At 38.0% G+C, this 15073-nt stretch overlaps 1 protein-coding gene and 1 long non-coding RNA gene across 2 annotated transcripts in view; one reads left to right on the top strand and one right to left on the bottom strand.

Moving 5' to 3' along the window:
- hsd17b4 (hydroxysteroid (17-beta) dehydrogenase 4) overlaps window positions 1–7452 on the top strand; it is a 41185-nt gene extending 33733 nt beyond the window's left edge. Inside the window, exons 17-25 of the mRNA XM_042488131.2 lie at window positions 978–1081; window positions 1164–1229; window positions 1610–1679; window positions 3086–3192; window positions 3470–3556; window positions 3667–3753; window positions 4264–4402; window positions 5604–5731; window positions 6713–7452. Of these exons, the coding sequence (XP_042344065.1) occupies window positions 978–1081; window positions 1164–1229; window positions 1610–1679; window positions 3086–3192; window positions 3470–3556; window positions 3667–3753; window positions 4264–4402; window positions 5604–5731; window positions 6713–6802 (878 nt within the window). The 3' untranslated portion in view covers window positions 6803–7452. The remainder of the gene's footprint in view (window positions 1–977; window positions 1082–1163; window positions 1230–1609; window positions 1680–3085; window positions 3193–3469; window positions 3557–3666; window positions 3754–4263; window positions 4403–5603; window positions 5732–6712) is intronic.
- Window positions 7453–11111: 3659 nt separating this feature from the next.
- LOC148189737 (uncharacterized) lies at window positions 11112–12741 on the bottom strand. Its single transcript, XR_015776315.1, has 3 exons — window positions 11533–12741; window positions 11317–11375; window positions 11112–11214 (listed from the first exon to the last, which is right to left on the bottom strand). It is a non-coding gene; the product is annotated as an uncharacterized LOC148189737 (long non-coding RNA).
- Between the last annotated feature and the right edge of the window lie 2332 nt (window positions 12742–15073).

Genomic DNA, 15073 nt, shown 5'->3' with positions numbered 1-15073 from the left:
GGGTACGGTACGCTCCACAGATACACGATCAGATTGGGATTTGGGGAATTTGGAGCTCAGGTCAACACCTTGAGCTCTTTATCAAGTTCCTCGGGCCATTCCTGAGCTGTTTTTGTGGTGCGGCATGACTCATTGTCCTACTGGGGAGAGTGTTGTTGCTATGAGGAGGCATGCTTGGTCTGCAGTGGTGTTTGAATGAGTGGTGCATGTCAAGTTTTATTCACAAAAATAACAGGACCCAAGGTTTCTCAGCAGAACATTGCATTGTAACAAGGCGATCAATGTTATTCACTTCACCTGTCAGTGGTTTTTATGTGTTTGGCTGATCAGTTTAAGTTGAAAAGACATACAAAACAAAACAAGGAAAACTGGAACACAAGCAGACAAAATGAAAAGACTGTCAACCAGTTTACAAGTCTAAATAAATGGTCTTTCAAAGATGTTGTGACAATAATAATATCTCAAAGTTTAAGTAACATGAATAAATTAATCAAGATAAACACTAGACCAGCTCATGTAGCCGGGCAGGTTAGAGTCTGTATGGATTTATTAGTAATATGAGACTGTGCCAGGAAAGGCCCCGAAATCCTTTCAAATGTGTTTTGTATGTTTGTTTGGATGCAGCCTTTCCAGAGTTAGACTTTCAGGTGAGGAGAATAAGTTCCTTAGCAACCACCATTACTGAGCGCAGAGCAATCTGCATATCTAACAGCAGCTCAAAGGTCTGTGCAGAGCAACCGAAGATGGCCAGGTTATGGTTGGGCTGAATGTCTCTGGAAAAGCCTTTTAGAAGGAACTTAAAAATTGCAGTTCAAATGTTGTATAATGTAGATTAAAACCAGAAAAGATGTGCCAGTTTTCCTTAAACAGAGCAGCAGTTGTTGCATTTAGATGAGACTGATGGGAAGATGCAGTTTTGGTAAGAGTAATGCCGTAATTATATATTTATATAATGCCACATTTGTGCTTCTGTACAGTGAACACCTACAGTGGAGATGAGCTGATCTGCTACAACCAGTTTTCAGTGTTTGTGGTCGGAGCTGGAGGATTCGGAGGGAAGAGAACCTCTGAGAAAGCAAAAGTACGTATTCCATGTTTGAGTTACGAAACAAGACATCGGGTGTTATTGCTGCCTCATATTTGATTTGTTTTATTTCCTTCAGGCTGCTCTGCCCCCACCTAAACGGGCACCAGATGCTGTGGTGATTGATTCGACCACAAGAGACCAAGTGAGTGTGTCTGTGTGGGTTCAGCTGCAGAATAAATCAGCTGCATTGATGATATGTGGGTGAAAATAGGACATATTGTTTTGTGCTTCTGAAATAAGTTTAGCATTTTAGACCAAATATGAAGAAGTGTTGAACAAAGTTTTCGCACTCTGACTGTACGATGCAGCAGAGAATAAAAAAAGAAAGGGAGAATAAAAAACGAGATCCCTTGAGCAATTTAAATGACTGCAACTGTATCACTTCAAAGACATCTTATTTTAGGTATCTCTTCTATTGCCTTCATAATAATTTAATTTCATCCCACATCTGTGTATGAAAAGTTCAGGGGTTCATGAATTAGATATAGATCTAAACAATATCTGTTTCCCCCGCGGTTACAGGCGGCCCTGTACCGGTTGAGTGGAGACTGGAACCCTCTTCATATAGACCCCAGCTTTGCTGCCATGGGAGGTGAGAGTCTGTTCATCTGTTGTGGTCTGATGGGCGTCATTTTCCATCAAAATATTCTGAATTTACTTTGGTCAAGGCTCATCTTTCCTTGGGATTTTAGTTCAAATTATGTGTTTGAATGTCATTAATACTTTAACACATAACGAACTTAAATGTGATGATTTTGGCGGCCTGCTGTGGACAAAAGTGGTAGTGTTTCATAGAAGGAAGTTCACATTCCCCAACGCCAAGCGGCAACCTCCAAGGCTAAAAAATGAATCAAATGTGGAAGTGCCAAAAATTGCAGTTCATCTTATGGCTGCATAAACAGAGTGAATCCCCATACACCCCCATGTTAAAATGCCCCTTTACAGCAGAGTAGTAAACATTATTCAACAAATTAAAGTTCAACTGTTTAAAGAAGTTTTATGTTCAATAAATGCAACATGTTAACAAAGTCAATGAGTAATCATGGTAAATAATTGTGATTTCAATGTTGACCAAAACAATCCTGATTTCCTATGATTTTTGCCATAATCAAGCGGCCCTACCCTGATGTTTGTTCAAGTGTTTGTTTTTATGATCACTTTTGTTTTAATGAGTTATTAAATTAGACAAAAAGGGGCTTTTCCACCATGATTAATATCTGCGTGTGCCCGTCCATGTGCTGGCATTCAATGGGCCTGCTCGCGATTGGTCGCACGGATGTTTTTGCGGGAACTTCCCCACCATGGATATCGCTACTGCGCAGACTCCAGCTCTCAATGACATCACCTGTGCAAGATGGCAGCGCCAGTATCAGGGATATTTTAGCCTCACATAAGCATAGCAGGAGTAAGTGGAGGCATCCATCTTTATATACAGTCTATGGTCTGGGATCAGACCCTCTCAAAAAGGGATCTAATACAGGTGTCAAAAGCTCCAGATGTTTGGGTTATTCTGCTCCATACCTGAAAGGTATTGATTACTGGTGACTAGCCCTAGTGCTCTATCGTTGTCCCTTATAGCTTTTTTTGTTCCTCAGTCAGTTCATTTTTTTATTTTTTTTTTTTGCTGATCAGTCCTCCGTATCAGCCACAAGCCAAAAATCATAACATCAAAATTTAAATTCTCTAAAGACAAATCTCTTCTTGTTTCCTTTGAACTTGCTAACATACTACTCACCATGAAACGTTGCCTGAGAAAATGAAAACACTGACTTCTCCAGTCTGTGCTGTAAATTTTTCATCTGATTTTATGGAGATTGGAGTTGGGGCATTAAGAATAACTATATAGAAATATCCAATCTGCTCACCAATGGTCTTGTTTACTCAAGTTGGTCATATAGAGACATCAGTATTAAAATGTAGTCCTTTTTATAAGAGTTAAAAACTTTGATAAAAAGCTGCATTGAAACATGCCAAACTCAAAATGCTCTTTGGCTGCAGGCTTCCAGGCTCCCATCCTTCATGGCTTGTGCTCGTTTGGCTTCGCTGCAAGACATGTCCTCAAGCAGTTTGCCGACAACGACCCCTCCAGATTCAAGGCTATCAAGGTAAGCTTCACTTATGATTGAAACCCTGACATTTATTTTAAGTGTCATTGGGCCTCATGCAAGAACCACTTGAATGAATGAGTTTGTTATTCATTGGCATGTTTGAGTAATTCAGGAGAATTGGTCACATTAATTTAGGGATTTTTCAGCTGAAACTATGAGGCTTAAAGGTTTGATTCATGTGGTTTATATGAGGTCAGGTTAAATGTTATAAAATGATTTAGTTACAGATCCATCGACTACACTGCTGTCTCTTCATCTAGTCTCTTTTTCTCAGGTTCGCTTTGCAAAGCCGGTGATGCCGGGTCAGTCACTGCAAACTGAGATGTGGAAGGAAGGCAACAGAATTCACATCCAGTGCAAAGTCAGTATCTAGCATCAGTTTGGATTACAGTCATCACCACAGATTTGTGGGTGACTGAGTTTTGTGAATGTTCAGCATGTATCAGATCAGCACTCTTTTCTTTCATCCAGGTGAAGGAGACAGATGCCATTGTGCTCGCTGGGGCCTATGTGGATTTACATGGTGCATCAGAGGCTTCTTCAGAAAATCTCACTCAAGTACGTCAGAATGAAAATGTTCCTTTCAAACAACAATCTTTCATTGAACTCTGAAGCTCATTTTATTGTAGTTCTGTAGATTCATAAAAATGTAAAGAAAATTCTATTTTGAATGTTTGTTAGTTAGTTTCTTTTTTCTTTTTACTTTTGATATATTTATATTTCTTGTACATGCAAATGGTCATTTATCAGGGATCATTCTGTTCTGTTAAAAATAAAAAATAATTGCTCCCCTGGTAGAGCAGGTATCCAGTGTACAAAGGCCATGTCCTTGCTGCAGCGGCCAACTTGTGGCCATTTACGTCATGTCATCCCCCTTCTCTTCCCTTTTTATGCTGAGAACTGTCCGATCAAATGAAGGCAAAAAGCCAAATAAAAATTTAAAAAGTGTATTAATAATGAAAGAAAGCAGTGACAAATTATATAAAAAGTTTAAAAGATGTACTTTTAAAAATCTGTGTGGTGAAAATGGACACAAAGAGTGTTTCTGTTCTCGCTACGTTTGTGCAGGGAGGGGATCTTCGGAGTGATCTGGTGTTTGCAGAGATCGGGCGTCGTATTAAAGACGTTGGCTCTGAGTTGGTCAAGAAGGTGAATGCTGTGTTCAGTTGGGAGATCGTCAACGACGGCAAGAGCGCTGCACAGTGGAGTAAGTGCACTGAATGGTTTACAAATGCATTGCATTGTGGGGAAAAACACCAGTTCAACTCTCTGTTGTCCAACAGGAATTAGGATAAGATAAAGTGAGGCAGATCGTGGTATGTCAGAATTAGAATTTACAATGTTTATTTTACTTAAAACCTTTGGAAACCTGTAGAAAAAGAAGACATTTTAAAGTACCAGCCCAGATTTTGTAATTCCTGCCATACATAAAAATAATTTTAAAAATAAGTCTTTTTAAAAACTTTAAAAACAGGATCTTGCAGGGTCCCTATTTGCAAGATTACAACCACATTCCCTTTGAGATTATTTCCCATCTTGCACCTGGTGGAAAATATTACACCAAATTATCTTAAAGAAATATGACACATAAACAATTCTTACATAACTTTAGAAACACAAGCTTAAAGGTGCCATATGTGCAGAGTATATAATCCATACTGATAAACAGTATTTGCATACAAACTTTACACTTTGGATTTTGTTACATCAACTCTACCAGCCTCCTCTAGTCAGTGGCGTTATTTTAGTGGTAGGAGATCGTGGGAATGAGAGGAGAACCATTCCAGAAAAAAATATGCTGGTTGTGGATCAGATACACCCTGAATTTGAAGCTTTTTTGCATCAACATTTGTATTTGAAGAATTGTCTGCCTCCATGGCTACATAGCATGAGTCAAGACAGACATGAATGTGAACTGTGACTTCAACTTGACAGATTCGCGGAGGCATACAGCACGAGCTGGTACTTCTAGTTTCAGTAAATGTTGACTTTTGGATTTGACAAAACTCTGGAGTCCTTGGAAATGTGTTGACCACATGAGTCTGAAGTCATCCTTTGAGCCACCACTGGAATCCAATTCTACAAATTGTAGTATACAAATTATATTACTGTAGCTTAATCTTAATCTGCAGCCATGTAGAAACGCTGACTTTAAACTTAATGAATAGACATGCAAAAAAAAAAAAAAATGCTGAGCATCATTCAAATGATAGAATTTAGAATTTGAATGTCAACGTTATGTATGAAGCTTGGAGCTATTCGGTACAGCGTGGGACATTGTCGCTAAAGGCAGAATAACTCAATAGACAAGTAAGTTTAAAAGCAGAGCCAACTAACCAAGTAATATTTGTAAAGTGTTTCTGATTTATTCCATCTTCAACCTCTGCCTGCACTTTTCCTTTTTCCAGCCATTGACCTGAAGAACGGCAGCGGTTCCTTGCACAAAGGCCCTTACAGCGGGAAAGCGGATGTGACCTTCACTGTGTCGGATAAAGACTTCATGGAGGTGGTGCAGGGGAAACTCAACCCTCAGAAGGTAACAAACAAGGAGTCAAACCTATTTAGCTAGAATGAATCAAATTTGTTGAAAGGCTTATTTACATGCTGTGCTGGGAACAGCCTTACATCTTTTAACCAGATTTTTACAGTATCCTCACAAAGGGAGCATTTTAGATAAAGTTTATAACAGATGTTTTTTCTTTTGGTAAAATGTAGCCTCATATTTTAAATCCAGTTTTAAAATCCCATCTTGTACATTTTAATTAAGGCCAAAGTGCCTTTGAAGAGCCCTTCGTTCTGTAATGACTTCTCTCTTGATCTCATCATGTCGGAAAAGAGGGAAATAAAATGATCCATCAAACCAAGTTCAGAGAGCACTCAGCGCGGGTAATCAATCGACGCTACTTGTTATGTCCATAGCATCTCATCTGTCAGAGGGAGTGGCCATCACTGCACAGAATTTATGTGTTTCCTGGAGCGCTTGATATTGATCTGAGGCCAGTGTACGTGTGTGTGTGTGCGCTCTTCACAAAGAGCATCAACAGGCTGCGGTGCTGAAGGTCCCTCAGGCTCTGTCTTTCTCCTTCCTCTCTGACGATGAAAGGAGCAGCTTTGAGAGAGATAAGTTGAAGTTAAAAAGGAGTTTCTGCTAACTGTCACCCAGGGTCGTCATAACCGCCGTCTCCTGATTGATTTTTGCCAGGGAAAGCGACACACGGCATCTGCAGTTCAGTTCACTAGATAAAGACTTTTCAGCTGCACCTCTCAGCTCTGGACCTTATAAATATGAACATTTTTTTATTGTTCTGCTGCCAGAGCATCAAGGGTCACATACTCCCTTTAGCCGCGGCTTGTTGCTTTTTCATTTGTAGTTGTTGTGTTAGCTGCAGGTGTCTTGGCCCTGTTTTACTCCCTGCGTACTTGAAAAACGGCCAAACCATCTTGAGAATCAGAGGAGATTTTGTGGCTTTCTTGAAAAAAAAAAAAAAAATCCAGGATGTCTTTGTTGTTTTCTTAGGCCTTCTTCTCCGGCTTGCTGAAGGTTAAAGGGAACATCATGCTGAGTCAGAAGCTGGAGGTCATCCTGAAGGACTACGCCAAGCTGTGAGCTCCTCAGCCAACCAGTCAGATGACTTTCTCACCGACTAACCAACCTACCACCTCTCTCCATTTGTCGGCTTTTATTCTTCTGATTCATGAGTGTAGGCAAACGTTCAGCTGGTAGACTTAAAGCTACGTCAGAATTAATTTTCTAATGTGAATTGACTTTTACTGAAGTCATAAACTGTACAGAGATGATAAAAGATATGGTTTTTTTTTATTGTATCACTTTGGCTACATTCACATTACAGGTCATCAATGCTCAATTTAGATTTTCCCGAGATCTGATCATTCTGCCTAGACTGTTAACATTCATGATTAAAGAAACCCATATCTGACATCAGTGAGAGCAGATCGCTGCCCTGAAGCACCTCATGCAGCCAAAAACATCACACACCTCGTCCTAACATACAGCGAGTACACAAACTCTGACTGTGAAAGAGTGTCCACAAGTACTACAAGCAACAGCAACATTTAGGAAGCCTTTTGAGTCCTGGCCAAACAGTCTGCTGGTATTGAGGGTTATTTCCTCTCACTCAGACAAAGAAAGCTTTCAGAGATAACTTTTGTTTAAACATTTAATTTTGAATTCAGTGTTGATTGCATAATGTATTGGCTAACAATAAATAAATACATGAATAAAAACATTAAAATTGGTTTGCTAGTAGCTTAGTTTTCACTATGAAATTCTGCATATATGAAATGAACATCACATTATATGAGCAGTTATGATAATGTATGTCATGAATGTTGGCAAAGTTAGGTGAAAAGCTGCCAGTTAGCTAAAATCTTGCAACCATCTTGCGTGGAACTCCCACCCTGCAATCCAATCCTGTATTTTTGCTGAGTTATTTCTTGAAGCAGTTGAATGTAGGTGATTGGGAACAAACAAAACGGTGCAAGGACCCTATTGAAATTGAAGTAATTATTATTATGCTTTTTTTTTTTTAGAGCTTAGTGTCTGGAGGTTTGGCTCTGTGGGTAAGTCAGGCGGTTAGTGTGCCTGAGGTTGCTGATTTAAGTCTTACCTGGGACTAGGGCTGGGTGAAATGGTGTAAAGATAAAATGTTCCATTTTGTTTTTTTACACCAAACTTATTTTACGATTTTAATGAATTTTAATCAATGTTTTTTTCCTTCTTTAAAACTAAATACAAATGACAACGAAATTACTCAAAGCAAGTTTTGCTTTTGTTTTTAGCAGTAAAAAATAAAGGGAGGGAGTGTATGGTGGACGCAGAAATTGAGATTTTCATTTTTAAAAATCGCCCTGTACCACAAATTCGAATTAATCGATAGATTCGATTTATTGCCCAGCCCTACCTGGGACAGGTGAAATTTCACTGCATTTCATTTCACTGTTCAAAGCACAGAGCTAAAGAGACCGTTGAATACATGAAGTTGGGTTGAGAGACAGGAAGGAGGGACCTCCTTGTTGATCTTATTACCAACCAATAGAGAAAACTGGAATGTTTCCCCATTCACATTATATTTAACTGTATTCATCTACAGCTTATTCATCAATGTATTTCCTCTCTGACTGCCAAAGTGGATAAAAACCTGTCATCCTGTGGTGTTCCTGTGTTTAAATGTAATTTAAAACAATTTTCCTGCAACTCTTCATCACCAACTCTAGTCTATAATAGTATTGAGGGTCTATAATTGTATGTAAAGTCTGACTTTTGAACCGCTAATTCTATCAACATGCTTTAAAATATCACGTTAAGTGGAGAATCTAAGCTTTCCACTGATATCAGATTTGTCCAACTATAACACATACTTGATGTGCCCTGTTCAGACATCTAGAGGCTCTGCAGCGAGCGTGGTTACATCATCAATTTCTGCGCATTGATTCGCCAGGGAAACCCACGTGTTCAGCCCTCTGAGCCAAACAGCGAGGGCTGTGACGCCTTTGTCCCGCCTCCTGTATCCCGATTGGATGAAACCTCAACGTCACGTGTTCTTACCGGAAATTTGAACATTTGGAGGGAAAACGAGAGGAAGTGCGTTTGTTTACATGGAAACATGCCTCAAAATAACAGCGTAGCAAGACAGAGCTCAGCATAAAGCAAGACCAAGATGGCAAAATGACGTCGGACAGTTGAAGAGGCGCTGGAATCTGTTTTTGTTTTTAACGAGCGGCCTCGCGGCGCCGCAGCTGATCGTCACCACACACAGCTGATGCAGCGCGAGGGCAGGCAGGACAACGACCTGTTTGGAGACATCAGGTGAGTGACTTATTTTTTGACTGTGTAGGCCACTTTAAGTGGATTTCTTTGTACGATGAGTGACTTAAATGTGCGCCACATTGACTATGCCTGCTGCTCACGCCCGGATGTATTTGTTTACCAAAGTGACTTTGATGTTGTCTTTTGTATTTTATAGGAAACTGCAGCGTCTCCAAAACCGAGGGAAAACACAGGCGCTACGACCCGATGCAAAGGGTAAGATTTAAAGAAAAAAGCTGAATGCACTGTGCCGACCGGGATCAAAATGTGGATCGGCCATAATAGGAGCAATACTAATTGTACTACTTGTGTTTTCAACTGCTGGAAGCGAGGAGAGCTGTCTTGGTCAAAGCAGACATGGATGTTTACGACCCCGAAGCAGCAAAGACACATTTCAAGCATCGTATACAGTAAGAACAACTCTGATATGTTGCTTTTTTCTTTTGTAAATAAAGCTTTACTATTTTCAATATGTTCCTGGCAAATGTGTCATTTTTTTCAATTAACTGATATTGTTACAGGTGTCTTCAGTAACTGAATAACAATAACAATGCATTATTATTATTATTATTATGTAATTGTTTTTATTTTAAAAAAATATATCTTTATTATTATTCGTTCACACCTGCAGGTCTGTTTCCGACGGAATAATGCACAGGCGACTTAGGAGTAGCTCAGGGATAAGTTGGCCGGTTGGCGACTCTAAGGTTAGTGGATCGATCCTCACGCGTGTAATGGTTACGGGATAGTTTAATCTTTGTAGGTCTTTATAAATTAATGAGACGATGGTATCGAAAATGAAGAAATACAGTACTATATATTTGAATATTGAAATATGTCAATACTCTAATGGGCAAAGTATGTTATTATATCGAGGTTTCCATATTACTTACATTCCTTAATTAAATATGCAATATCACAATCACTGACTAAACTGTATTAATCTACATCAAAATGATATTTTATGGCATAAATAAAATATCAAAGGATATATCTGTCTTGTTTTATAAGGGGCATATGGTGTTGAAACGGAAAATTCAGTATCAGCAGAGACTTCTGACAAAAAGTCGACTGATAAATGAGTCTGGCCGATAATACACTAAGTTTTGGGCAGGGAAAATTCACTATTCAGTATATAAAAATTCAGGCGATATGTCAGTACTCTCTAATGGACAAAGTATGTTATACCTTGTCCATTAGAGAGTATTGACATATTTTAATATTCAAGTGTATAATATTTTTTTTTGTTTGTTTGTGACACAATTGTCTCCTTGTCTCCTAAATTTCCCCTGCCAAAAAAACGTATTGTATTATCGGCCAGACTCCTATATCAGTCGAATTTCGACAGACGTCACTGCCGATACTGAATTTTACCCTTTCTGGAACTTAGTTGATTATCGGCCTGACTCATATATCAGTCGACTTTTTGTCAGAAGTCTCTGCTGATACTGAATTTTCCGTTTTAACACCATATGCCCCTTATATCAGGAAAACAAGACAGATATATGATTTGATATTTTATTTATGCCATAAAATATCATTTGATGTAGATTAATAGCTATAGTTTAGTCAGTGATTGTGATATTGCAGAACAAATTAAGGAATGTAGGTAATATGGAAACTTTGATGTAATAACATACTTCGCACATTAGAGTATTAAAATATTTTAATATTCAAATATATTATAATTCACTTGGTCCCTTAGTTATAAAGATTTACAAAGTAGTAAACTATCACATTTGTCACACTCGTGAGACTCGATCCACCAACCTTAGAGTTGATAACCGACCATCTAAACCTCTATGCCACTCCTCAGTCAAACATATGATGTCACCTGTGCATCATACTGTCGGAAACAGACTGACAGGCATGAACGAATAGTGATGTTAATAATGATAATAATACTGACAATGATGATAATAATAATAATAATAATAATAATAATAATAATAATAATGCATTGTTATTGTTCAGTTTCTGAAGACACCTGTCACAATATCAGTTAATTGAAAAAAAACGACACATTTGCCAGGAACATATTTAAAAATAGTAAAGCTTTATTTACAAAAGAAAAAAGCAACATATCAGAGTTGTTCTTATTGTATACGATGCTTGAAATGTGTCTTTGCTGCTTCGGGGTCGTAAACATCCATGTCTGCTTTGACCAAGACAGCTCTCCTCGCTTCCAGCAGCTGAAAACACAAGTAGTACAATTAGTATTGCTCCTATTATGGCCGATCCACATTTTGATCCCATTCGGCACAGTGCATTCAGCTTTTTTCTTTAAATCTTACCCTTTGCATCGGGTCGTAGCGCCTGTGTTTTCCCTCGGTTTTGGAGACGCTGCAGTTTCCTATAAAATACAAAAGACAACATCAAAGTCACTTTGGTAAACAAATACACCCGGGCGTGAGCAGCAGGCATAGTCAATGTGGCGCACATTTAAGTCACTCATCGTACAAAAAAATCCACTTAAAGTGGCCTACACAGTCAAAAAATAAGTCACTCACCTGATATCTCCAAACTGGTCGTTGTAGCTCTGTCTAGCTACGCTGTTATTTTGAGGCATGTTTCCATGTAAACAAACGCACTTACTTCCTCTCGTTTTCCCTCCAAGTGTTCAAATTTCCGGTAAGAACACATGACGTTGAGGTTTCAACCAATCGGGATACAGGCGGGATGAAGGCGTCACAGCCCTCGCTGTTTGGCTCAGAGGGCTGAACACGTGGGTTTCCCTGGCGAATCAATGCGCAGAAATCGATGATGTAACCACGCTCACTGCAGAGCCTCTAGATGTCTGAACAGGGCACATCAAGGATGTGTTATAGTTGGACAAATCTGATATCAGTGGAAAGCTTAGATTCTCCGTTTTAAAGCATGTTGATAGGATTAGCGGTTCAAAAGTCAGAGTTTAGATTGAATTCTTTATAAATGTGACAACACACAGCTGGTCTCTTATCCAGCTGCTCCATATTGTTTCTGTTTTTATCAGGGGCGGATTTACTTTCTTGGGGGCCCGGTGTCACAGCCTTACTTTGATTTCACCAATTCTCTAAGTGGGCGTGATGGTGGTCTGTTGGCAGTTATAGAAGAAGTTATGCTGTTCTCTACACCCTCAATACTGTTGTAGACTAGTGCAGGAAATGAAGAGTTGCAGGGAAATTGTTTTAAATTTAAACACAGGACACACCACAGGATGACAGGTTTTGATCTGATTTGACTGTCAGAGAAGAAATGCATCAATGACTAAGCTACAGATGAATATAGTTCATAGAATGTGACAGGAAACATTTAAGTTTTCTCTATTGGTAATAAGAGCCACAAGGAGTTATCGGACATTTTTTCAATATGCTATACAATGAAATGTCTTAACGTGCTATACTATGTGGTTTTCAGCCTTTTCCTCCACATTTCATATTTTGTCATTTTTCGACATACTATACTATGTCGTTTTTGGTCATTTTTTGACATGCTATGTTATGACATTTTTTGCCTTTTTTCGACATTTTATGACATATCTCAGCATACTATATTATGTGGATTTCAGCTGTTTTTTTGACATGTCATATTTTGACATTCTTGGACATTATACAATGTCCTTTTCAGTCGTTTTTTTGACATGCTAAATTATAACTTTGGGTTTTTTTTTTCCGACATGCCATGCTATGACTTGTCTAGACATTCTCTACTTTGTGTTTTTAAGCTGTTTTTGACATGTCATATTTTGACATTTTTTATATACTATACTATGTAATTTTCAGTGTTATTTTTGATATGCTATATTATAATGCTTTTGGCTGTTTTTTTCACCATGCTATACTATGATGTGTCTCGGCATATTATAATATGTGGTTTCCAGCTATTTTTTTTGCCATGTCATATTTTGACATTTTTTGACACATAGTATTACATTTTGCGTCTTTTTTTCAACATGCCAAATTATGTTGTTTTTAGCCATTTTTGCAACATTCTATGCAATGGCGTGTCTCAGCAGGGTGTTCTATGCAGTTTTCAGCTGTTTTAGCAGTTTTGTGACATGTCATTTTTGACATTTTGCCTTACTATAGTATTGCTTTTTACAACATTTTTCAACATGCCATTTTATTGTCTTTTGGCCATTTTGCAATATTCTATGCTATGGCATTTTTGGCATGCTATTTTATGCAGTTTTCAACTGTTTAGTTTTGGGACATGTCATTTTTGACATTTTTCGCCATACTATAGTATTGCATTTTCGGTCATTTTTTCGACATGCCAAATTATAGTCTTATTGGCCCTTTTTGCAACTTTCAATGCTATGGTGTGTCACGGCAAGCTATTCTAAACTGTTTCCAGCTATTTCTGGGACATGTAATTTTTTGACATTTTTGCCTTGCTTTTTGGGTCATTTCTTCAACATGCCATTTTATTGTCTTTTTGGCCATTTTTGCAATATTCTATGCTATGGCATTTCTCGGCATGCTATTTTATGCCGTTTTCAACTGTTTTTAGCAGTTTTTGGGACGTCATTTTTTGACATTTTTGCCTTACTATAGCCTTGCTTTTTGGGTCATTTTTTCAACATGCCATTTTATTGTCTTTTTGGCCATTTTTGCAATATTCTATGCTATGGCATTTCTCGGCATGCTATTTTATGCAGTTTTCAACTGTTTTTAGCAGTTTTTGGACATGTCATTTTTTTTACATTTTTGCCTTACTATAGCCTTGCTTTTGACAACATTTTTTCGACATGCCATTTTATTGTCTTTTTGGCCATTTTTGCAATATTCTATGCTATGGCATTTCTCGGCATGCTATTTTATGCAGTTTTCAACTGTTTTTAGCAGTTTTTGGGACATGTCATTTTTTGACATTTTTGCCTTACTATAGCCTTGCTTTTTGGGTCATTTTTTCAACATGCCATTTTATTGTCTTTTTGGCCATTTTTGCAATATTCTATGCTATGGCATTTCTCGGCATGCTATTTTATGCAGTTTTCAACTGTTTTTAGCAGTTTTTGGGACATGTCATTTTTTGACATTTTTGCCTTACTATAGCCTTGCTTTTTGGGTCATTTTTTCGACATACTATTTTATCTTGTTTTTGGCTTTTTTAGCAACATTCTCTGCTGTGGTGTGTCTAAGCACGCTATTTTATATAGCTTGCAGCAGTTTTCAGCAGTTTTTGGGACATGTCATTTTTTGACATTTTTGCCTTACTATAGCCTTGCTTTTTGGGTCATTTTTTCAACATGCCATTTTATCGTCTTTTTGGCCATTTTTGCAATATTCTATGCTATGGCATTTCTCGGCATGCTATTTTATGCCGTTTTCAACTGTTTTTAGCAGTTTTTGGGACATGTCATTTTTTGACATTTTTGCCTTACTATAGCCTTGCTTTTTGGGTCATTTTTTCAACATGCCATTTTATTGTCTTTTTGGCCATTTTTGCAATATTCTATGCTATGGCATTTCTCGGCATGCTATTTTATGCAGTTTTCAACTGCTTTAGCAGTTTTTGGGACATGTCATTTTTGACATTTTTGCCTTACTATAGCCTTGCTTTTTGGGTCATTTTTTCAACATGCCATTTTATTGTCTTTTTGGCCATTTTTGCAATATTCTATGCTATGGCATTTCTCGGCATGCTATTTTATGCAGTTTTCAACTGTTTTTAGCAGTTTTTGGGACATGTCATTTTTTGACATTTTTGCCTTACTATAGCCTTGCTTTTGACAACATTTTTTCGACATGCCATTTTATTGTCTTTTTGGCCATTTTTGCAATATTCTATGCTATGGCATTTCTCGGCATGCTATTTTATGCAGTTTTCAACTGTTTTTAGCAGTTTTTGGGACATGTCATTTTTTGACATTTTTGCCTTACTATAGTCTTGCTTTTTGGGTCATTTTTTCGACATACTATTTTGTCTTGTTTTTGGCTTTTTTAGCAACATTCTCTGCTGTGGTGTGTCTAAGCACGCTATTTTATATAGCTTGCAGCAGTTTTCAGCAGTTTTTGGGACATGTCATTTTTTGACATTTTTGCCTTACTATAGCCTTGCTTTTTGGGT

Source organism: Plectropomus leopardus, chromosome 4 (genome assembly GCF_026936395.1).
Source record: "Plectropomus leopardus strain MGB_pleo_1.0 chromosome 4, ASM2693639v1, whole genome shotgun sequence".
Taxonomy (NCBI): Eukaryota; Metazoa; Chordata; class Actinopteri; order Perciformes; family Serranidae; genus Plectropomus; species Plectropomus leopardus.
Note: the sequence above shows the minus strand (reverse complement) of the source record. Positions and strands in the feature narration are given on the sequence as shown.